The 26,026-nt window shown below is 34.3% G+C and overlaps 1 protein-coding gene across 1 annotated transcript in view; it reads left to right on the forward strand.

The window, feature by feature from the left end:
- The first annotated feature begins 313 nt into the window (after positions 1-313).
- The window catches only part of APH1B (aph-1 homolog B, gamma-secretase subunit), a 50,639-nt gene continuing 24,926 nt past the window's right edge, over positions 314-26,026 (forward strand). Inside the window, exons 1-4 of the mRNA XM_074234344.1 lie at positions 314-517; positions 1,194-1,364; positions 10,821-10,894; positions 15,439-15,561. Of these exons, the coding sequence (XP_074090445.1) occupies positions 405-517; positions 1,194-1,364; positions 10,821-10,894; positions 15,439-15,561 (481 nt within the window). The 5' untranslated portion in view covers positions 314-404. The remainder of the gene's footprint in view (positions 518-1,193; positions 1,365-10,820; positions 10,895-15,438; positions 15,562-26,026) is intronic.

A 26,026-nucleotide genomic window follows, 5' to 3' on the forward strand; every position in this document is an offset into this window, starting at 1 on the left:
AGGTTCGGCTCCCCGCCCGCCCCTCCCCCAGGGGTCAGGTCTCCCTTTTCCGGGAAAGCTGAGGCGCGGATAAAAGGAGCGGCCGCGCCACGGCGTCCCCCTCCCCCTCCCCCTCCCCCTCCCCCGCCCGCGCCGCGGCGCGTCGCTCCGGGGCTTTCCCGCTCCCGCTCGGGGCCGGCGCGGGGCGGGCGGGGCCGGGGCGCGGGGCGGGGTTACATGCGGGCGGCGGCGGCGCGGGGCGGCGCGGGGCGGCGCGCGGCAGCCCGCAGGCCCTGGGAGCGCCGCTGCCTCTCCGCGCTGGGGGTGGGGGTGCGGCCGGCCGCCCGCTCACCTGGCCCCGCCGGACGCCGCCCCCTCCTCCGCCCCGCGCCGGCGCCTCGGAGCCGCCGCCGCCCCGGGCCGCCATGACGGCCGCCGTGTTCCTCGGCTGCACCTGCATTGCCTTCGGGCCGGCCCTCGCGCTCTACGTCTTCACCATAGCGTCCGACCCGCTGCGCATCATCTTCCTCATCGCCGGGTGAGGCCGAGGCGGAGGCGGCCCCGACCCGCCCCGCCCCCACCCGCCCCCGCCGAGCCGGGGCCCCGCGCCGCCGGCCCGGCCCCTCCCCGGGCCCTCGGTGTCGGGCAGCGGGGCAGGCGGCCGGCGCCCCCGGCCCGGGCCCCGCCGCCTGGGCGGCCCCCGCGCGCCCCTCCGCCCCGCGCCGCCCGCGCTCAGCCCCCCGCATTCGGCTCCTGCGCGCCACGCACCGCAGCGGGTTCCGTGGGGCGAAGCCTGGCGCGCTCTAGAAAGCCCTTTAGTCTGGAATAGAGCGGAGTTCAAAGCCCCTTCCCCCTTCGTTTTCTGTATTCGGGGCCGGGGGAGCTGGACACCGCCCCTGGAGCCCCACCGGCGGGTTGCCCCCTCCCTCAAGTGACTGTGGCCTCTATTTTCTAAATTAAAGTGAATTAAAATTAAAAAAAATAGAATCCTGGAGGGATAAAAGTTTTACAATCTTCCTTAAAGTAAGTGAAGACCATCTGGGGTATTTTAAAATTGAGGTAGAAGAAAATCCTATAAACATTACAATAATTTATAAATTGTATTTAATTCCAAACTTCTCAAGTAGAATTAGAGATTGAGGTGTTTTTTTTTAAAGGTGCGTCTTATTACTGTGAGTACTTAAATGACATTTGTAAATTTTTGAAATTTTCAGAGCTTTCTTCTGGTTGGTGTCTCTGCTGCTCTCCTCCCTCATTTGGTTCGTTGCAGTAACCCTTAGTAGAACCAAAGATGAATCAGTGCAGAGAGGTTTGCTTATCTTTGGAGTATTATGCTCAGTCATAATCCAAGAGGTCTTCCGGTTTGCATATTATAAACTTTTAAAGTAAGTTAATATTTTGCTTTGCTTTTTTAAAAGTTGATTTTGAGTAGTATGATAAATTTGGTCCTTACTATTTTGTTGCTGGGTATTCCTATCTTCACCCCACCAAATTCTTACTATTTAGTCAGAATTTTTAGCATAAAATATAAAACATATTTAGTCAATGATAGCTAATTTTTGTTTTTTTCCTGAATTAGTTTAGCAGGGCCAAGGACCCTCTGGGGATTATCGGTTAATTCCCTACCTCCCTCCTCCCACTCAAAGATTAAATCATTTTGGTAACTACACTTTGTGCATAAAGGTCCATCTATAACAGAAAATAGAATTTAAAAAATACATTGTTGGTGTTATCCCTGACTAAGCAGTGTATTACCTAGATGATCCTTGGGGAGATCTTAGTGGCCTCTCAAAAACAAACTGAAGATTAATCAATAGTTAAATTTAACCTTGAATTTTATAACTACAGTCTTTATCTGATACGAGTTTTCACAGAGGCATGAGTTGGTTTCAATTTACACAATAAACAATTAATCTACTATGTTCTAGGACATTGACTTGGTACTATAGAAACAAAATTAAACAATCTTTCCTCTTAAGGATTCTATTTCATGAAGGGCAGCAAGGTGGTGCAATGACTTTGGAGGCAGAAGTACAGGAATTCAAATTTGGCTTCAGACACTTGACAACAGCTGTGTGACCTTGGACAAGTCACTTAACCCTGATTGTCTCAAATCCAGGGCCATCTCCAGTTGTCCCAATTCATATCTAGCCACTGAACCCAGAAGGGCTCTGGAGGAGAAAATGAGGTTGATGACTTAGCACAGCAAACCCTCACTCAAATCCAGTTAAGGTGCTTGTCATGGCATCACTTCTCCTGATGTCTTTTTCAAAAATGAAGGACAAACAAGAACATTGCATGAATTTTCCTTTCCTGAAGTAAGTTTTTATTTGAAGAAGCCTTTTCGTGGATATCCTAGAATTAACCACACAGATTCCAAGTGACTTTTATCTCTTTTATCTCTATTAGTATTTTAGGACAATGAACACATACCTTAGGAAATTGAAATTATTTTCATTTTTTGACATTTAAATGATGGTTCTTATCTAGTTAAAAAATAAAGACTTTTTGTGGAACCATTATAGACTATACCACTGTAGTTCATAAATGGAATAGATTTATAGTATTAACTTTGCTCTTAAAGATCCCCAGACTTTACTTTGCCAGAATAACTGAGCAGGTTTTCTCCAATCTTTTTTTTTTTTTTGCAAGGGAAATGGGGTTAAGTGGCTTGCCCAGGGCCACACAGCTAAGTAAATATTAAGTGTCTGAGACTGGATTTGAACCCAGGTACTCCTGACTCCAAGGCCGGTGCTTTGGGGCAGCCACCTAGCTGCCCCCCCCCCCCCCAATCTTAATATACCTAAAAATAGAATCTATTCTTAGAGTTCAATTCAAATATCTTTGGGCACTGTACCAAATGTGAGAACACAAATTTTAGATAAGATCTGAACCTTTTCCTCATTAAGTGTTCAGGTTAGTTTGGGGGGATATTTCAATTAAAGAAATAATTATAATGTAGAAAGTTTGATGAAAAGGGCTCTGTTAAATATGTGAAGGAAAGGGAAATTAACTGACCAGAGTTGTCTGGGAAAGCTTACTAGAAAAAAAGGCATGTGAGTTGTATTTTAAAGGAAAATTAAGAATTCAGTCAACTCTGGGGCTAGGGGTCAAGGTAGGTCATTTCAAGCATAGAATACATTTGCATGAACAAATGCTTGGAAATGGGAAAGAACAGGACATGACATGGAGATGATTAATATAGTTTGACTAGAGTGTGAAGTACTTTGAGACAAGTAGTATGTAAAGTCAGAAAAGTGAGTGCCAGATGATACAGGACCTTGAATGCCAGATAAAGGAGTTAAAATTTTATTTGGTAGGAAATGGAGTGCTATTGAGGGCTTTTAACCAGAATTTGACTAGTAGATTTGGACAAAAGGAAGATTAGTCCAACAAAAATTGTGTAAAGCAGGCAAATTATAACTGCTTATTTTTGTATGACCCACAAGCTAAGAATGATTATTATATGTTTAAATATTAAAGTTTTATTTGCATTCAAAAATGTAGAAATTATTTTCTGCTTTGCAAGCCATGTAAAAATAGACAACTGGCTGAATTTAGCTCTTGGGAAGTAGTTTGCTGGTGTGAAGGATTCATTAGAGGGGAAATGAAGTAGGGAAGATAGGAGATTTTTACAGTATTTTAGCTGGGTGATAATGAGAGTTTGTATTAGGTGTATGTCAAGGGTACTGAAGGCAAAGCTATTTTGGAAGTAGAATTTCCTCTTGCCCAGGTCTTTTATACAAAGCTTGCTTCAAGGTTTTGAACATAGGACACTGGGTGGTACAGCTGATAGAAATGATTCAACTAATTGGTCAAATGTTTATTAAGCCCTTATGTGCTGGTCACTGCTCAATTCTACAAATACAAAAACAAATAAAGCTGCCCCTGCACTCAAAGAGTTTACAATTTAAAAAGAGAGACAACATTAATATGCATGTGTATATACAAATATATATAACAAATGGAAAGTAGTGTTGAGAAAGAATGTCTTAATAGATGAGTGGCAAAGGGGAAGGAAGGTTCAGGAAAAGCTTTGTGTATGAAGGAAAAGCCTTCAAAGGAAGTCAAGGATTCTAAAAGAGGAATTCAAGTAGAGAGGAAATGCATATCAGATTTTCTGGACAACCAGTACAAAGACATTTGAAAAAGTCTGGAAAATGAAGCATCATGTGTGAAAAACAGTGAATACACCAATATGACTAGATTATATAATGTGAGGAGGGATGTATAGTATAATAAGACTGGAAAAGTAAGAAGGGAGCAGATTTTGAATAGCTTTAATTACCAAATAAAGGAGTATATATTTTTGATTCCAGAGGTAAGGGAGGAGCCATTGAAGTTCACCAGGGTAGTGAGGTGACATGGTCAGAGCAGTGCTTTAGGAAAAATTGCTTTGGTGGCTTGTGGAGGATGGATTAGTGTGACAAGAGTCTTGGGGTAGGAAAACAAAAAAGGAAGCTATTGCAATATTCCAGACAGGAGATGATGAAGGCTTCAGATAGAACAGTGGTTTTGTGAATAGAAAGAAAATGGATATAGTAGAGATAAATATGAAAAAATTTGGTATGCTGATTCTAGATTTTGTATGAGAATGAAGAGTTGAAAAATGAAACTGAGGCTTTTGAACCTTAGTGAATGAAAAGATAACATTGCCCTTAACAATAAAAGTGAAATTTGGAAGATTAAATAGATTTGAGAGGAAGAATTCTATTTTGGGTACTTTGAGTTTGGGAATTCTATGGTTTGAAACTAGTTTGAAATGTCCAGGAAAGTAGTTGGTGATGTAGGACTACAGCTCAGGAAAGAGTTCTTTGTCCTTTGTTCTTGAGGGAGATGATTGCCTCAAGGAGGTGATGCTATGAAAAGGCATGAATTGGATTTGAGTGAGGCTGTGCTATTACCAGCCTTACCTTCTCCAGTCATCTGGGTCCAGTGGCCAGATATGGATCAGGATGCCTTGGAGATGGATCTGGATGTGTGGTAGGGCTAAGTGACCTGCCCAGAGTCACACAGCTAGTAAGTGACTAGTATCTGAGGCTGGATTTGAATTCTGGGGCTGTTGTTCTAACCACTGTACCACCTAGCTGCCCTCAAGAAAGAGACTAGGGCTGTGAATATTATATATTTTATCCATTGGAACTAGTAAGGCCTCTAATCCATAATTAGTGAGAGTGACATAGTTGATGAACAAGTGAAGGGGATAAGCAGTAGTCTTAGAGGAATAGGAAGGAAACCAAGAGAAAGTATTGTGTGAAAACCCAGAGAGGAAAAGTTATTCAAAAATAGAGGGTGAACTTCATCCTGGAGAGAGATCAAGGTATGAGAGTTGAGAGGAAGACTTTTGGTTTGGCAGTTAAGAGATCCTTGGTAACTTTGCTAAGGGCAGTTCCAGTGATTAGATTTCAAAGGATTTAGAATAGAGGAGAGAAAACAGAAGCACTGAGTGAAGGTGGTTTTTCCAAAGGATTTGACTGAGAAAGAGTAGAGATACAGGAAGATAAAGGAAGCATTTTGAGGTATAACCATTTGGTTTTTTTTTTTTTCAGCAAATTAAAGAAGACAAGTAGATTTATAGGCAGCAGGGAGAGTAACTTTTAAGTTAGGGAGAGATTGAAAATTAGAGAGTGAGGGAATGATAGTGAGAGTGGTCTGGAGAAAAAAATTGGGATGAGATCAAAGGTATAAGTTGAGGGATTGTTTTTAGTGAGAAGTAGAGCTGTCTATCAGAGAAATTAAAGGAAGAAATAGTTAAGGATAAAGAGTTGAAAGAATACAAGGGGGAAAGAGGGAGCTCTTGAGGGTAAAAAATTCAAGTTTTAAGATTTCAGCTGAAAGTTGGGAGGGCTTGGTGGAAGTCTTCAGAGAAGATAACTTAGGAGAAAGAATAGATTATTGGGGAAGATAACCTCTGTTTAGAGATGTTTTGTTTGAGGTACTGGGTATGATAATTTGTAGATAATTTGATACACAAGTTGATCTTGGGAATAAAATCAGTTACAGATAGAGATTTGGGATCATTTACGTGGAGGTGATCATTGAAGATGTGGAAGTAAATGGATTACTTTTGGGGAGTGTAGTAGAGTAAGGAGACCAGGGAAGCCAGGGAAAGAGACAGAAGAGGGTAGAGATGGGACAAGTCTGAGGATAGTGAATATTTTAGAAGTCAAGAAGGAAAAAGGCTTCAGAGGGGTCTAGGAAGACAGGGACTGGAAAAAGGCCATTTTTAGAAAACTGATGATTGGTAAACATCTTTTGCCTCTTTGTATTTCCAGATCTTAGCTAATACCCAGCACATAACAGGTGCTTTAAAAATGTTTGCTGATTGACCTTTGGGAGAGCAATTTCAGTATAATATATAGTCTTTTTTTTAAGGTTGTTCTGGTTTTTTTGCAAGGCAAATGGGGTTCAGTGTAATATATAGTCTTTATGGATAGAAGATTACAAAGATTTGGGAAGATTGTTGATGAAGTAGAAGTATCTAATTTATTTTTCAAGATGTTTGGTCTTGAAATTTGATTCAATGGATGGGATAGAAACTGAGGAAAGACTATATCAGAATTTTCTTTTAAATAATAAATATAACATCTAAAAAACCAAAGAACAAGAAGAAGGGAAAGGTTTTTAGTATTGGAAAAACTTAGGCATATTTTTTGGACTATGGAGATGAGGGAAGAAGTCTGTTTCTTTTTTCCATTTGTAAAATCTGACAAATTTAGGAAATGTTTACAAAATTCATAGTGGAAAAGGGGCTTTCAGAAATGGCAGATGTAATTGTGTAATAAAGTAACTTAGAGAATTATAATAATGAATATATCTTTTTCCAAAGTAGATATTTACTTCCTCATCATGATAGATTATTTGTGAATTTGTGATATTAATTCAGGAAGCAACCATTTCAACAGTGCAAATGATGGTACTAGGGAATAAATACAAAGATGAGTAAAAATAGCCCTTACCTTCATATACTTTAAATTTTAGTCAGAACATCACTCACAAATAACTAAAACATTAAGAGTTTAGTAAATGTATAGAGATAAAGTCCTAGTGGAAAAAAAAATTCAAGGAGAGAGGGAGTTTAAAAAGAAAGTGGCACTTGAGCTGATAAACAGATTCTGTTGGCGGGGGTTAGGTGGAGGGAAGATAGTTTTTTCAGGCTTAACAGCATTAAGGAAGATATAAAGATATTAGAGCATGATGTATGCATAAATGTGTGTGTATATATATTTGTATATATATACACTTTGACTAAAGGAGAGGTTAGTCTGGCACCAGACTGGTCATCTTTGAATGCCAAACTAAAGGGTTTAGATTTCATTCAGCAGGATTAAAAAGTGAAGGATTTATATTTAATTTGTTACAGATTGAGATCCAAATGAAATCTCATCATTGTGTAGTCAACTAGCTTTATTCATGGGACATACTTTAAGATACAATTGGTACATGTTTAAAAAATGAGTAGTAGCTTTCAGACTGACAGTGTTATAGGATGAAAATTCATTTGATTCGTTGGTCTGGATTGACAGTTCTTTGTATATAATTAATAATTTTGAAATGAGAGTAGAGACAGCCCCAAATAAATAATAGATTTTTTTTTTATCCTTTGGGATAGAGATGTTCATAATACGAGTCATTTTTGTCATATAATAAACCTTTTGGATTGACAGAAGTGTTAAGTCTCCGTAGTACTATTGTCATAAGTGTTAAGTATAGTAAAAAAAAAATCTTAACATGTAAATAGAAAGGAATTTAACAGTGGAAAAAAAAATAAAGGCAAAAAAAGATTTTTTTTCATAAGGACCTTTTTAAGTCGAGTTTTTCTACAATGTTTTGCTTATTTATTTCATTCTCCTAGAAACACAATAATACATTATCCTTGGAACTATAAAGACCAGATAGAAAGATCTTTCTAATGTAGTAAGATGGTCAAACTGAAAACATTGACATTTTCAACATCTTTTTATTTGTGTTATCAGAAGCATGGAAATGAACCTTTGCCCTTTTTCACTTCCTTATTTGACCATTAGGCACTATTAACATGATAACAATGTTTTATGAGGAATTTATAAGATTTAGTTTAAAAAAAAAGGAAACACGACACCTTTTGACTTGATATATGTTGGTATTTTTTTCTCCAGAAGAAAACTTTTAAGTATTCATTTTCTGGCTACAGTAGTTATTTACATGATTTTATTTATTGTTTATATATTTGCTGCATCAAAAAGATTCATTAAGAAGTTAGACAAAGGAAACAGTACTGGTTATGTTTTTGTATGCATGTATGTATGGGAGACTTCATTATTGTTCATATAGCATTAATATAATAATATATTTTGTATTAGCCAAGAAGCCTTTAGTGGCCTTCATGTGGTACTTGGATAGAAAAATTAGGTGTTTAAATTGTCCATGGTCAAAAAGAAACCATTTGAGAAATTTTTAATTGTTTCTTGAATTCCTTCTAACATATCTTCCCTTTTATTGTACTCAAAAATCACTTTTTTCCTTTTTTTATTCCTCTCTCCATTATAGTTGAATTAATAATAATAATTTATGTAATTCTTACAGTGGTGTCAGGCAAAATGCTATGTGCTTTTACAAATATTATCTGATGTTTATCCTCAGAGCAATTCTGGAAAGTAGGTGCTATTATCATCTCCATTTTACAGATAAGGAAACTGAAATAAATGGGTTGAGTGAAATCACACAGCTAGTAAACATCTGAGGAAGGATTTGTACTTGTCTTTCTGACTCTAGGCCCTATCTCCCTCCAGCACCCTATCACTATACCTCCTTGAACTAGAAATGAATCTTTTCTCTCTTTCACCCTACTCTTGTTGAACATATCTCTTGGAAACTTGGGAAATATTCCTGACATTCGTCAAGAGGAACCTAACTAATCCTGAAAATTAGTTATTGCCTGTACTCATGTATATAGTTATCTAAGATACATTTAAAGAAGGAATTTATACCTTTTGCAACAAGTAGTCTCAATTTCAGGATTTGACATGAATTTATATTCAACTTCAAAAGACTCATTATTTCTTCCCCACAATTTCTTCGAAGATTCAAGAGTCAAGCTTTCCATTCTTTAGTAGGTAATCTTCATAAATTGATGTGACCAAAAAAACCTGAAAATCTGGAATTCAGTCTTCTATTACTCTTTAGCATCAGTGTACCACCACCTTCTGAGTGTAGCCTTTACAACTGGTATACTTGCCCTTTGCTGGCATAGCTTTTGAGAATTCTTTGAAAAGGCAATAAACTGAACTGTAGATACCAATCTACTTTAGTAGAAAGATTTTTCTCACTGGGAATTCCATATGTCAGTGAATTCATAAGCATGGTTTTTTGAAAAATGGTGATTGTAATGAAAACTTTGTTTCAAGGGCTTCTAAACTGAAGGTCATTGCTATGAGTACTCATTTTAATTATACTTACTGAATGAATGTTATGTGAGTTGATCATTACAGTAAGTCAGCCCATAACTGGACAAGAATCCCTTCTATAGCATAGATAATAAAGTCTTTCAGGATTTGCTTGAAGACATTCACTATATCTCTTGAGACTTTTAGGTAATTCTGTTTGTTAAGTGGTTTTTCCTTAACTTTAGATCTAAATTTACCTCTTTGCAATTTCTACCCTACCTGTGGCATTTAGGTCAAACAGAACAAGGTTTATCCTCCTTCCATGTGATAGTTCTTTAAATAATAAAAATATGGTCATATTTCCATTTGTTAGAATCTTCCCCCTTCCCCCATCTTCATATGGCTTCAAATCAAAATTCTTCACTCACCTGGCCATACTGCATACTTTTAAGGCTGTCATTATCCTTCCTAAAATGTGATGGTCAGAACAGCACAGGATTCTCTAAATGTAATATGACTAGAGCAGAGTACAGTGAAACTGTTAGCTTCCTTAGGTCTGGAGATATATATATATATATATATATATATATATATATATATATATATATATATATATATATATATATATATATATGTATGTATATATGCCTTTCTTTTTGTACTCTCATCCTGTATTGTCTTTCTTGGTTGTACTTTCACCCTGTTAACTCATTGAGCCTCTAGGCTGCTAAAATACATGTGAACAACTGTGCAGTCATGTTAATATAAAATTGTTTTTTTCATTCTGATGTTCAGAAAAGCATTAAGTATTAGGCACTGCACTAAGCACTGAAGATTAAAAGACAAAAATGATGATCCTGGCCCTCAGGAAACTTACATTCTGTTGAATTAAACTTCATAAAATTAAACTTCATAAAATGTTATTGTGTTGAAGAGAAGCACAAGACTATCTGCCCAGAAGTGCTTTATAAAACAGTTGAGGAAAAAAGACATACTTTTATATAATGATACTAGATAATATTTAGGCAAGGAAAAGACCAGTATTTACAAAAGAGACCTAATTCCATTATATGACTCTTGAAGAATATAGAATTACATTAGGCAAAATGTAAAGAGGAGACATTCATGCAAGAGACTATAGAGTATAAATAAAGTCATAAGAATAGAAAGGTATATTTGGAAGGCAATGGGATGTTAATAGTAGCTTAAGAGTTTGTACTAAATTTAAGCTTAGACTGAAATTCATTTTCTGAATGCCTGATTGATAGCTTTTTTTCTTGTGCTTTTAATATGTTATAAATAAAACATAATTTCTTGTCAGTTAGGTTAAAATTAATGTGTTTACTATATATTCAGTTAAATATTACAATTCATGACCCAGAGCACATAACTAGATTTGTAAACCTGAATTTGAAATATAATTTAGATTTTTCTGTTGTTTTTATTTTAAAAAAACTATGCTTATATTTATTTCAGAAAAGCTAATAAGGGTTTGCTGACCATAAGCCAAGAGGAGACATCACCAATTTCTATAAGACAGCTGGCCTATGGTAAGTTAGAATTCAGTAACAAACTTAAAAGCATATATTTTTTATTTTTTAAAATAAATTTTTTTGATATCTTCTAGTTTTATGTCCCAAATTTCTCCCTTCATCCTTCCTTTCTCAGATAGCAAGCAGTCCCCTATATCAAGGATTTAAAAGAGGAGAGAAAAAATAGTTCAGCAAAAGTTAGCAACTTTAAAAGTTTAACCAATATCTGCAGTGCTCCATTCTCATAATTCTCAACTTATGCAAATAAGCCAGGGGAAAATGCACCCTTGTCTTTTTTTAGGGGACTAAACTTAGTCATTGCAGTTTTTTTGGTATTCAGTTTTAATTGTTTTGTTCTCTTTGTTTCTATTGTGTATATTGTTTTTCTGGTTCTGTTTACATCACCATACATCTCTTCATATAAGTCTTCCCATACCTATCTGTATTTATGTCGTTACATTCATGTATCACAACTTGCTTATTAACCTTTCTCCAAGAATATTTACTTTGCTTCTAGTTTGTTACTTCTATAGAAAATGCTGCAATAAATATTTTGTTGTGTGTGTATACACACACACACACACACACACACACACACACACACAAAACCTTTCTTTTGGTCATTGACCTAGCAGTGGAATTTCTGGATCAAAGAGTATGGATGTTTTATTCACTTTATTTGCAGAATTCTAGTAGTAGGCATGAAATTTTAAAAATTCTATTCAATAACTAAAACAAAAGCATGCTTTAAATACATATAGCAACTAAAAACTATAATCTTTCACTCTTTTTTGATTAGATACATTTTAAAAGAGTTTAAAAATCAAAATTTTATAGAAATCTTTCCTTGCTCTTATATAATCCTTTTTGTTGTCATTTTCCATTGCAATAAAATATTCCTTTACTTAAAATTATCAGAGTCTTGACTAAATGACCTTTTAGGTTTCTTCCAACTATTAAAATCCGATTCTTTGATATATGGCATAACTGTAAAAACACATACATGTATGTATATAATTTTTGAAAACATTTCTGTTAATATGTATTTTAGGAAGTGAGATTTCCTCACATATTATGAACAGTTTAATAGCTTCTCTTATTTTTTTTTCCAGGTTGGTTTTAAAATGCTTTTGCTAATTTGCATTGAAAATGAATCAGTAGGGGGTGGCTAGGTGGCACAGTGGATAAAGCACCGGTGTTGGAGTCAGGAGTACCTGGGTTTAAATCCGGTCTCAAACACTTAATAATTACCTAGCTGAGTGGCCTTGGGCAAGCCACTTAGCCCCATTTGCCTTACCAAAAAAAAACCCCTAAAAAAAATGAATGAGTAGGTAATCTGCTTTAATTGAGTTTTACAATTTTTATTTTTGATAATTTAGTAGGTAAGAAATAATACATTTTAATTTGCATTTTAAAAATTATTAGAAATTAATTTTTTCAAATATTTTATTATTGTTTGTATTTCTTTTGAGGATTTCCTTTTCATTCATTTGATTATCTTGTTCCTGGATATGTAATGTTGCCTTATATATTGAATCATTTCCCTATAAATTGTAGAAATTAAACTTTTATCCATCATAGTTATTATCAGTTACTAAAAAAACAGAAATGCAAAAATATGATCTTTACTAATTTTACAACTAACCAATTCAGTAAACATTTACTAAGTAACTAAGACACTATGCTAGACTCTATAAATACAAAGATAAAATAAAAAAAATCTTGGCCCTCAGGGATCTTAGATTATATTGAAGGAATGTTCATTTATACAGATTAAGTAAATATAAAATAACTTAATGCAGGAGAGATCACTAACAACCAGAGGACTCCCATAAGATTTAATATGTGAGATGACCCTTAGTTGTTCACATCTGTTGAGTGCTTTAGGATAAAACAATTGCTTCAAAAAAACCCTGTGTGCTAGATAGTGAAAGTCTTTTTATATCCAGTTTATATAGATAAGGAAACTCAATTTCTGGGAGGTTAAGTGATTTGTCCAAGATGATACAAGTAGAAAGTGTCAAAGCAGGCCTAGAATCCAGGTTTTCAAAGTGCTTCACTTTAATCAACCTTTATTTCTGCCATCATCATTTTCTAATTCTTAAGTCTAATGAATCATTCATTAGGTTTATTCTCCCAAATTTTTTTTTATTCTTCATCCAAAATATCTTGTATATAACTTCTTATAGCATTTTCTACTGTACTATCTAGCTACCCCATTACCTGGACTATCTTAAAGAAGTGACTTGGAAAACAGGAAGCAATGAGAAAATTTCATATTCTCCAAAACAATAACAAAACCAAATACCTGAACAAGAAATCAAAATTGCCTAGGACTATTAGAGCCCAAGGGCAACTTGAAAAGTAAATTTACAAAAATAAAACAAAACAAACAAAAAACAGTTAACACACTCATAAATGTGATTGCCAAATACTGGTCAAAAAATAATACAAGCAGTTAAGAAGAACCAGATCATATACTAAGAATTCCTAGTCAGAAATACAAAGGATTGCTCTAAATAGAAAGGAAAAAAGAGCATATAGTATCTCAAGGCAAAAAAAAAGTTTCATATCCAAGAATAACTTATCCTTGCAAGTTGAACTTAATTTTAAAGAGGAAAAAATAGATCTTATTTACAAAACTGGAAAATTTTAGAGTCTTTTAAACAGAATTGCAGGAAATGAGAATCCTAGAAGGGTAAATAAATTTGAGTAACTTAAAACAATGATTAAATATATCCTTAAATAGATTCATTTTGTTCCTTCAGAAATTCGTGATCTCTAAGGGACAATGAGAATGTAGACATTCCTAAGACTTTTTTTTTTAAATTTCCCAATATCTTTGAAATTCATGGAGGAAGAAATTTACTGTCTTTCATATTTGGGACACTACAAGAGAAGAATATGCATGTCGAGTGAATGAGCATTTATTAATCACTTCTTCTGTACCAAGCACTATGCTGGGGATACAGTGAAAGGGGAAAAAAAAGTCCTTGCGCTCAAGGACTGTTTAATGAAGAAGACAACATATGCAAACAGCTATGTGTGCTACAAGAGATAATCTCAGAGAAAATCCTAGAATTAAGGTGGTTTGGGAAAGGCTTCTTTCAGGTGGTATTTTAGCTGGCTTCTAAAGGAAGTAAAGGAAGTCAGGAGACAGAGATAAGGAAGAAAGGAATTGTAGCTATGGAGACTGCCAGCAAAATTGCACACTTGGGAAATTTAAGTGTTGTGTATGAGGAATAACAAGGATGTCAGTATCAATGGATCATAGATTAGAGGGATCACAAAGACAGAGAAGTGAATTATAGGAAAATTTGAAAGATAGAAAGTGACAGGTTAGGAAAGGCTTTAAAAGAGCATTTTACATTTGGTCCTAGAGGTAAGTGGGGGGCCACTAGAGTTTATTGGGTGAGGGTGGGGAAGAGACATGGTCAGGTCTGCACTTGAGGAAGTTTTATATTATTAAATGTATTTTTTTCCCTTGGATATATTGTTTATAATTATGTTGAAAAGATTTGATCTGGTTTCATACTGGTATCAGTCTATGAGATTGAATCATTTTGAAGAAATAGCTAAGTTATAATATCAACCTTCCTTAGGGATCATTTCTTAAAGGATTTTGACATATACATATCATTCATGTCCAGTCTTAAACTGTCAAAGTATTTATTTAAAAACCTATTTTAAAAAGTTAAAACTAACAGAAATTTTCCTTTCCTATTTTTTTCCCTTCTTACTTTTCTCTGTCTTCCATCCTTCCTATCTTTTCCCTTTCTTACTCATTTCTTTGGTTTTTTTTCCTCTTCAATTCTTTCTCTTTCCTCCTTTTATCATTTAGTCAAGGGTGTACTTTCTCTTCCATACTTCTTATCTTTTTCCTTTCTTACTCATTTCTTCGGGGTTTTTTTCTCTTCAATTATTTTCTTTCTCTTTCCTCTTCCTTTTATCATTTAGTCAATTGTGTGCTTCTCAAAAATGTAACTTCTAACCCTGTCCATTTTTTACCCTTTTCCTTCACAACTAAGCTTTACTTCCCAGCCTATGTTGTATCAAAAAAAAATTAGATATGGTCAGTATCTCATAGTATTGAGGAAAAAAAGGTTAAGAAAATATAGAATTATAGATTTATAGCTAGATAGGACCATAGAGATCAACTAGACTTGTGGTGTCAAACTTACAGGAGGCAATTCAGCCACATTCAAGGATCCCTATGGGCTTCATTTTGAATCAGAAAACTATATCATAGCTGCATTTTATTGTATTTTCATTTATTTTTATTAAGTATTTCCCCATTACATCTTAATCTAGTTTAGGCTGCACTCAGAAGTTTTGTGGACCATAAGTAACCCTCAATCAAGTGTTTGACACCTTGGATCTAGTCCAGACTCCTCATTTTTTATGTAAGGATACTCAGGCCCCATGGAGATTAAGTGACTTGCCCAAGATCACATAGTAAGTGACAGACCTAGAATTTGAAATCAGTCCTCCACTCCAAATAGAGTCATCTTTTCTTTATACCATTTTGTCACCAATGAACAGCCTATTTTTTTCTTTTTCAGTATCTGGCTTAGGTTTTGGAATTATGAGTGGAGTATTTTCCCTTGTCAATATCCTGTCTGATTCCTTGGGACCAGGAATAGTGGGTATACATGGAGATCCTCCTCAGTTCTTCCTTGCATCAGGTATGTAGTTGGTAGCTATTTAATAATGAAGATTTTCTGTCTCTGTCCTCAAATATAATCCATGGGTTTTAGCTATTTAAATTCCACATCTTTTCTTTAAGATATTTCAGTCTCACAAAAAACAAAACAAAACACAAATTTAGTGAGTAAGTTTTAGAGTGAGTTAGTGTTAGATCTGGGATAAGAACTTAAGATAGCTTTCCCCCCCACTGGCTTGATAACTGAAATGAATAACATGAGAAAATGACAACTTTATTTTAAGTGATTTAGGATTGTGGATTGAAAATAGATTGCATAGACTTAGTCTGCTGAAGGTAGATGATGTAGCTGTGCAGTAATAGTAAATAAAGGCTTATATTTGGAAAGAGAGAAACAAGGTTTTAGTCCCAGACAAAGTTCTCATTAGTTCTCTGTCCTTGAGCTTTAGTTATCTATAAAATAGTGATGATAATGTTTTGTCTCCCACAAGGGATCATTGTGAGCATATGAGCAAGGCTTTTGTAAAATTGAAAGAACTCTATAGTTAAAGAGTTGTTTTTAATTATACCACACTAACAACTTTGCTATATGCTTTTAATTTTGGAAGTGAATATTGCTGGGCCACACTCTTCCTTAGTTTTTAATTAGTTTCTATTTATTGTAAAAATATTTCCTGGACTCTGGTTTATTGGTGTTTTCAATTTCTTTCTGAGATGATGAGTATAAGTCAGACAGCTCTCCTCTGTCTTATAATATTGGGAGATAAAAGATTTAGACATGAAGCTGTACAAAATAATATAAGACATGGGTTTTGATTCTAGCTATGTTATATACTACCCATTCTTAACCTTGGAGAGATCATTTTCCCATGCTGAGAGTAATTTTTTTCTCATCTGCAAAGTGAAGAGCTTGGTTTTGTGAGGAACTTTGCCATTTTCTGTCCTGCGTTCCTATGTGTCAAAATGCAGTGTACTTTAACTTCTGTTTTTATTAACATATTTTACTTTTATATCAGTTTCATTGGTAAATAAAGCCTCACCCTCATACCTTACCCAACAAACCATACCTTGTACAAAGATTTAAAAGGAAAACTTAACCACACACACACAAAAAAAGAAAAATCAGATCAGCAAGACTAGCCAGTACCTTGATTGTATCTGTCTGCAAGTAAGGGGTGGGAGTGCATCTCAGCTCTTTTTGAGAGCCACACTTGGCAATTATATTTTCAATGTCACATGCTTTTCTAAGTCCTTCATAATTGTTATTTATTGTGGTGCAATAATATTTCATTACATTTATTGACCACATTTGATTAACCATTCCTCAGTCAATGGACATCCATTTTTGTTTAGAGTTCTTTGCTATCAGAAAAAACTGCATCTCTGAATATTATGTAGAATATGGAACCTTTTTTTTCAGCCTTTTTTCTTCTTGAAGAATGTGCCTGAAAAAAAGTCTTACTGTTTTAGCCACTTTCAAATTGCTTTCCAGAATGATTGGAGCAGTTCACAACTTCAGTCATATGTTATTAGTATTCCTATTTTTCTTAGCCCCTCAAACAATTATTTTCATCTTTGCCAAATTGCTGAGGGGGGGAAATGAAATCTCAGCATTGTTTTCATTGTATTTCTCTTGTGTTATCTGGCACATTCTTTCATACGGTTGTTAATAACTGGTAAATATCTTGGGAGTTGTTTGTTCATGGCCTTGAGAATGGTTTGTGGTCTGGTATGTTTGTGTTAATGCCTTACATAATGTGAATATTAAACCCCTATCAAAGATAAAAGTTGCAACCTTTTTTCTCCAATTGACACTTTACCTTTTTATGTTGGCATCTATTGATTTTGTTTGTGCCCAACTTTTAATTTCATGAAATCCAATTATATTTTATCATTTTTATTACTTTTAGTCCTAATTTGGTTAAGAAAGGTAGCTGGACTGTTTTTTTAATGATATTATCTCTTAAATATTCAGACCATATTTCTATTTTTTTTTTGGTTTATTGTGGTATATATATATATATGTAAGCTGTTGCTCTAAACCTAGTTTCTGCCAGACTCCTTTTCAATTCTTGGCCATTAACAAGTTTTTCCTCAAATAATTTGTGTTCTCAGGTTTATTAAATACTGTATTATTAAATTCTTTTTTATTCTTACATAATCTATTCCACTGATCTATTTTTAAACATTCTCAAATATCATTTTAAAATGATATTTGAGGACTATGGTTGCCATTCTTTTTTATTCTTAATTAAAAATTCCCCTTGAAATTGGACGGTTTGTTCCTCAAATTAATCTCATGATTACTTTATTTAGCTCCAAAAAATACCTTGGTAGTTTGATTGGACTGTACTAAATCTATAAATGAAGTTAGAAATTATTGTAATTTTTTATTATATTGATGTAACCAAATCATGAACAATGAATATTACCTCAATTATTTGTCATTCTTCATTCCTTTAGAGAATATTTTGTTATCGTATGTCTAGAGCAGGGACAGGGAACATCTGGTCCGATGGCCATATCACTGAGAAATCATTTGGTCTGGTGCTACTAAGACAACCACAGGCAGGACTCTAAATTCAATAACTCTTGGAATTTTTTAGGGCTGAAGTAGTTAAATATTTGACCAAATATGACCCTCAAATGATGTTATAAATATCTAAATGGCCCTTGGCAGGGAAAAAGTTCTCCACCCCTGGGCTAGAGTATGTCTTGATAAATTAAATCCCAGATATTTTGTAGTTATTTTGAATAGGATTTCTCCTATTATTTCCTTTTTGGTTTTGTTACTGCTTCATAGAGAGATACTGATGATTTTGTCCATTTTTTTATTTTTTAATATCTTACTACTTTATTTGTGTTCAGTAAGTTTCTTGCTCATTCTTTGGAGTTTTTTAAGTTAACCTTCATGGCATTAACAAATAGAGACAAGGTTGTGTCTTCTTTACTAATGTTTTTGATTTCTTTTTATTATTTTATTGTTATCCCTGAGATTTCTAGAATAATGTTAAGTAACTGGGAAAAGAAAATATCCTTGCTTTACTCTTGTATTCATTGAGAAAGCTATAGTCTTTATGCATTGAAAATAATACTAGCATTTAGTTTTAAATATATAGTTTTAGTAAAAATGGTTGTCTGTGCCTATACCTTGTAGAAATGGATCTTAATATTTTGTCAAATGTATCTATTGATATAATCATTTGGTTTAAGATATTCATGTTTTGACATGATTCTATTGTTTTCCTCATGTTGGTTCATCTTTATATCCCTGATATAAACCAAACTTAATATAAGGAATAGTTTCCTTGTTTACATTTCCACAGTCAGTTTGCTAGAATTTTATCTAAAGTTTTTATATCTATATCATTAGTGACACAGGACTCTAGTCTTTCCTTTATCTTTCCTTGGTATAGGTATTAGGAATGGAATTGCTTAATAAAAGGAAATTGATAGTCTTTCATTAGTGACACAGGACTCTGGTCTTTCTTTCCTTTATCTTTTCCTGGTTTAGGTATTAGGAATGGAATTGCCTCAAAAGGAAATTGATAGTCTTTTCTTACTCAATTCTTGAGAATAATTTGTATAGCATAAGTATTCATTGCTCTTTATACATGATAAAATTCACTTCCATATCCACCAGGCACTAGGTTTTTATCCCCTTTGGTAGTTTATTTGTTGTAATTTCAATTTAGTTATCTTTTCATTTGATAATTTGATTTTCTTGTCTTGTCTTTTTGAATAGATTAGCTGAAGACAATGCTTTTATTAATCTTTTCAAAGAATCAGGTTTTAGTTTTGTTTATTAGTTCTGTTATCTTCCCCCCCATTTATGCATTTCTCCTCTAACTTTGAAGATTTCCTCTTTTGTGCTTATTTTGACAAATAATTTTTTTTATTTTTCTACTTTTAAAATGCATGTTTAATTAATTTTCATTTTCTGTTATAATATTTGATATGATGTGATATTTCTTCCTGGCTACTTAATTATATTTATAGTTTCTTTTTGGTCACCTGTTTTATAACAGCCAGATAGATTGGAAGAGAAAATTGTTTCTGTCCTCATAGATGCTTGCAGTTTCCTGGAAGACATAGCCTAGTCTGTAAAGGTGTTTTGTTTTGTTTTGTTTTTGTTTTTCTTCTTGGGATTAAGAATAACTAATTTGGGAAAGCTTTGATTCAGCCAGTTAAGAAATTATTCATCCTTACTCAGACCTCCTTTAACTTTCCTTATTCTTGTATTAAATATTCTGATGAGAATCTTGGCTTGTATTTCACTGAAAAAATTTAGGCAATTCAGGGAAAGCTTCCTCTTATGCTCAACTTTTCATCTCACATCACTCAGATACCTTCCTCCTCTTTTTTCTCCTTTACTGCTCTTTCTTATCAAGGCCAACTTATCTACATACCAAATGTCACAAAGGAAACAAACATGTAGAAGTAGAAAGTGCTATAAAAGTATTACTCATGCCTTGAAAAGGCCTTGCCTAAGAAAAGGAAATGAAATTGTTGAACTTATTCAGTCTGTTTCTTTTAGTTTTTGATGTATGTAACTTTTAAAATGGTTGTGCTTGCTCTTGGGTAGGCAAATATATAGATAATCAGAGAGGACTGTTCAGCAGTTTTTAGTATGGATGGGAAAATATTGTAGCAGTCAGTTTAGCTAGTATGACTTACGTTGTCATATTTTGTTATTGTTCCTGGTAGAATTATACAAGAAATTATCTTCCCAACAATCTATAGTGAGATTTATTAATGAAAATTAGATTTAAAAAATTATAATTTGATGGTGAAGTTTTTTGTTTCTTTTTTAATTAAGGTTCACATACGATAATATATGTATGTTTGTTTTTTACTCATGTGTAATAATAGTAGAATTTGGTTCATCTGTCCCAACTTATAACTAATTAAATATTGTCTTTATTGGTTCTTATAATTTTTTGCATTGGTAGATATCAATTGTTATGCTATCTAATTATTTTTAATTTTTTTCTGCCAAATGAAACTTTATTAATGAAGCATTAACTTTCTAATGCCAATTTTTTTCACTAGATGGTGCTGACTTCCTTTCGAAAGTCAAACTTGTTATCATTTTACATCGTTTTGTTTCGAAAATATATAGCTCATGATGATTTTAGAACTTATTTTTAATTTTCCTAAAATTTAACACTACCATTTAAAATAAATTCTTTTTGTACTCATAGGGTTATGTCAAATTCATAAATCAAGAATAAGCAATGTTATTTTCATCATGTGTTGCTGAAAGGATATATACAAAGAATGAAAGTATTAGTTTCTTGATAGTTTGCTGGATTTAGCTGTTTGATCATCTGAAAACATATTGGAGGTGTTAAACTTTGAAAAATAATGGCTTTAAATTTTTACATGCCTACAAAGACAAGCCAATTCTTCTTAAAGTCTTGGTAAAGTAATGTAATAATTTCAGTTAGATTTATGGAACTGTTCCATGGATTAAACACATACCTACAATATAGTTTTCTGGGTTTTAAGGTTAGAAGAATATTCCTAATAGTTTAATCATGAATTAGAAAGGATATGAGTCTGTTATTTTTTTAACAGTATTCTTAGAATCAAACTTTAAAATAATTTGTATTGTACTTATATAATATAGAAGATTAATACTGTGTGTCTGATTTTAAATTTCATTTGATTGTTATTTATGAAGATACTCTCAATTTTAGCCACAATGCTTTGGTTTTTCTTTAGTTTTGTGTTTTTGGTTTTTTTTTTTTTTTTTTTTGCAAGGCTTGCCTAAGGCCACACAACTAGGTAATTATTAAGTGTCTGAGGGAAGATTTGAACTCAGGTACTCCTGACTCTAGTCACCTAGCTACCCCAGCCACAATGTTTTTAAGATCTCTGTAAAATGATTATGTTTAGAACAGGGATTCTTAACCTTTTTTTGGTGTATCATGGACCTCTGGCTGCCTTGGGGAAACCTTTGAATGCCTTTACAGTAAATAATATTTTTGAAAGCAGTCAACTAATTATTTTGAAATAAAGATGTAATTTTTCCTACCTAAGCTCTTGGATTCCTTGGGATTGTGAATTCCAGGTTAAGAACCCCTGCCCTAGGGCATTTAATCATTCATTAAACATTTATTTAAGTATCTACTATGTGCAAGACTCTGTGTTAAGTGCTGAGGATACAAAAGACAACCCGCCCTCAAAGATCTTACAAGCTGATGAGGGAGACATCTTATAAAAATTTATACAAAGCAAGCTACACATAGGGTAAATAGGAAATAATTTAGAAATTGAGAGTTTGAAAAAGGCTTCCTATAAAAGATAGGATTTGAATTGGTACTTAAAGGAAGCCAGGGAAACTGTGAAACGAAGTTGAAGAAGAAAAGCATTCCTCACATGGTTAATGAAGAGGAAAAAATGGCCATATCCTAGATATGGAATGTCTTGTTCATGAAACAGCCAAGAGCCCGTTGTTACTGTATTGAAGAGTAAGAAGATTGGAAAAGTAGGAGGGGTCTGGGTTATGAATAGCTTTGACCAAGATTTTGATTCTGTAGCCAGTAGGGACTCAGAAGTGTGTGTTGCTGGGGAGAGAGGAGTATGTGTGACAGACAGGCAGATAAGATCTTGATCAGCATTTTAGAAAAATTCTTTTGATAACCTAAGGGTAGACTGGACTGGGGAAAGACAAGGCAAGTAGATTCACCATTAGATGATTGCAGTTATCCAGTCAGTCATGAAATAATGATGGCATGCACCAGAGAATATTCCTATAGTATATTATACTAGTTTGTTTTTGTTTTTGTTTTTGTTTTTTTCGCAAGGCAATGGGGTTAAGTGGCTTGGCCAAGGCCACACAGCTAGGTAATTATTAAGTGTCTGAGGCCAGATTTGAACTCAGGTACTCCTGACTCCAGGGTTGGTGCTCTAATCCACTGTGCCATCTAGCCACCCCATACTATAGTTTTAAGGTGGGTTTTGATCAGCAAGAATTTTGGCATTTGTTGATTGACTCACTTGAGACAGTTTTGAACATTATCAAACCAGGAGGGAAAGTTAAATATTGTAGACTCAAAGTTCAAAATGATGAAAATAATGAAACAATAGGGGAAACACTACAAAGTAAGAATAGAACTTAATCAGAAGTAAAATGGCAAGGCTTCTCTAGTTCTCATTCTTTTCATATACCAAATAGTTTGGACTAGAACCTTCCATATTCCATTTTAGTTCTTTGTTTTGGTTTTGGAAATTCTAACAAATTACTTTCTAAATATATGTGTTGTAATATTGACTGACATTTTGTAGTATATATTAATAGGCTAGATATTCTAATTGTTATCAGCAAAACTATCACATAATATATAAATATAATTTAGTAAGTAAGTAATTACTTAATAAAACCTGTTAATTAGGTTTTGGCCCTTCATTAGGCAAAGATGTTCTTTTATTTAGTATTTAATTTCTTATATCACTGCAGTCTTAACCCACTCTTCCAGATCCTCCCTGTAAATTAAATTCAATACAGTAATTTCAGCCAGTATGCTGTGTCTTCTTCACTTTGTTTGGATAACACAAAGCCATCAGTGAAATTCATGGGCTCTCCATTAGTCATCCTTTGCTCTTGCCACGGCACTAGCCTGTCATCTTTTTGTCTCAGTCATTTCAGTAATGGCATCTTTTACTCCTGTTTGCCTTCAGAATTACTTTTATGTAATGTGTTACATCCTGCTAACCCCCATCATGACCCTCTTCCATTTCTCTCTGGATGATACTCATCTGTATTTCTTCAGTGACCCTGGTATATCATATCTTTTGCCCATGCAACAACTGAGATAGAATATTGGTCCAATTATGTTTTCTAATTTAAATTGTCATCTTCCATAGGGCCTAATAGAGTGCTTAGCAACAGTGAGCACTATGTGTGCAGTCTTGGAGTTCAGAAATAAGGAAAAAATGCTAAATTTTGGAGCATGTATGTGTGTGTATATATATATGTGTGTGTGTGTGTGTGTGTGTGTGTATATGTATATATATATATATATATATATATATATATATATATATATATATATATATATATTCTTCTCCTATTTACTACTTGTGCAACCTTGAAGTTATAGCTCCAAACTCTTGAATAACATGTGGGAATGCTCTTGACAAACTTCTTGACAGATGTTTTATCTAGATTAACTTCTGAATATATCTGCCAATGAGAAACTTACTGCTTATAAAGCAGCTTATTCCATTGTTGAATAACTCTTAATTGTGAAAATTTACTCTTTTATTCAATCAAAATCTACTTCTCTATAGCTTTTACCTTTTATCTAATATTAACATCTTGGGGAGTGAGAATAGATCATGTCCATGGCACCCAGATAGTTGAGAACAGTTATTACATCCTTGTTAAATCTTCTTTTTACTGAACTATGCATTTCCATTTTCTTCAGATTCTACTCCTAAGAAATAATATACCATTCATCATACCATTTGCCCTCCTCTGCATGTCCTCTGTAATTCATTATTTACCTTTCTGATGTGTGAATCCTACAATGAGCATAAAACATCAAATGTATTCTGACCTGTGTGGAATTGTTACTGCCCATTCATACAACTGATTTGTAAATATAGTGGTAGTAATACATCTAGTACTAGTATAGATAGTAGCCCCCAAATTTTGCTCTCGAATTTTTTTTCCAGGAAAAAAAAGATTTAGAATGATTTTATTCCCAAGAAACTACTAAGTAGAAAGCAGCAGTGTGAAATTTAACATTAATAAATTATATAGGAACAAGTAAGAATCAATGAAACTTTTTTTTCCTTTTTTTTGGAAGCAGTTGGGATTAAGCATTTTGTACAGGGTGTCTCAACCTGGTTTTGAACTCAGGTCCTCTGAAATCCAGGGTCATTGTTCTTATTTACTATGCTACTTAGCTACACCAGGTCCCAGGTCAGTGCAGTCTTAAACTTCAATGGATCATGTTCTCATTATTTCTCCAGTGGTCCAGATTATATATAATCCATTCATACCTTTTTATTCTATATAATTCTTGTTCATATGCTTCTAATAAATCATCCTTTGGAAAGATCTACCCAACATGCTGAAAGGAAGTCCTTTTTTTTTTTTTAATGTTAAGTGTTTTACCAGTTTAGTATTTTGGCTTTCAGTTCTCTCTCCTGTTACATGATGATCCTTTTTCATCATTTATTTTACTTGATTAATCTTTGTACTACTTTTTTTCTCATGCAAATCAGGATTAGTAATATGTTACAGATTCTATATGCCCACCATACATAATCATTTATTGTCCTCATTCCACCCAATTTAAATCCCAACTCTCCCATTTAACTACCTTTGTAACTGCCTTAATCTCACAGACACTCAGGTTCTTCATTGCTAAGATTAAAAGGCTAGATTAGATGAGCTCTAAGATCCTTCATTCCTATAAATATATCATTCTATGATCCTTTCCTGTTGCTTCATCGCTGTTACAAGTCTGAAGCCTATTTTGTATTTTTGCTTTCTAACCTAGAAGCCAACCTACTGATGATAAGTTTCTCTTTAATTAATTGTCCTTGACCTGAAGACAAAATATGTTCTTGGGATCATTGTCAAGAGTCTATCCAGTTTGACAGAACATTCTAGAACTTTAGTTCTGCCTTCATAGTACTTGAGAAAACAATGTCACCTCCACAACATGCTGATGCTTCAGAGAAAGATTTTCATAGAATGGAAAATAGAATATAAAAATAGCAAGAATTCTGAATTTTAGTATCACAACTCCTGGCTTCAACTTTTCACTCTATTTAACTACCTATTTGACCTTGACCAAGTCATACCTTTTCTGAGGGATTCCATTTTCTCTTAAGTTAGAGACTTTAGACTTATTGTCCTTTAAGATTTCTTCCAGCTATAAATATATGAGTTTATGAGTATAGTCTTATAGAAACTTTGAGTTTCAGATTTGAAATGTAGATGTAATCATCTGACTTCTCAGATAACTGTATTATTAATTGCAGTCTGAAGTAGCAAAATGTAAGTGATAAACTAGAATGCATCCAGAGAAAATTAATAGAATGTTGAGTTTGTAAACTCTGTCATGTGAGAAATAATTGAAGGACTTGAGGCTATTTAGCTCAGTAAAGAGGAAAAACTAAGCAGAAACAGGATGATAGCTATTGTCTTATATGGAATATTCCAAAGTCTTGGTGCAATGTTAAGCTGCTTGCTTAATGAATGAAAACTGTCCAAAGACTTTTGGAATACCCTTTGTTTGAAAGACTGCCATGTGGAGGAAAAAAATAGATTTGTTTATTGTTGCTTTTGGGAGCAAAACTATTGGTAGAAGCTACAAAAAAGCAAACTTACTTTTGTGTGTGTGTGTGTTTAATATGTTTTGTATTTTTTTTATTAAAGATATTATTTGAGTTTTACAATTTTCCCCCAATCGTGCTTCTCCCCCCCCCCCCCAGATTGCACTCTGTCAGTCTTTACTTTGTTT

The sequence above is a fragment of the Macrotis lagotis genome, chromosome 4 (genome assembly GCF_037893015.1).
Source record: "Macrotis lagotis isolate mMagLag1 chromosome 4, bilby.v1.9.chrom.fasta, whole genome shotgun sequence".
NCBI lineage: Eukaryota > Metazoa > Chordata > Mammalia > Peramelemorphia > Peramelidae > Macrotis > Macrotis lagotis.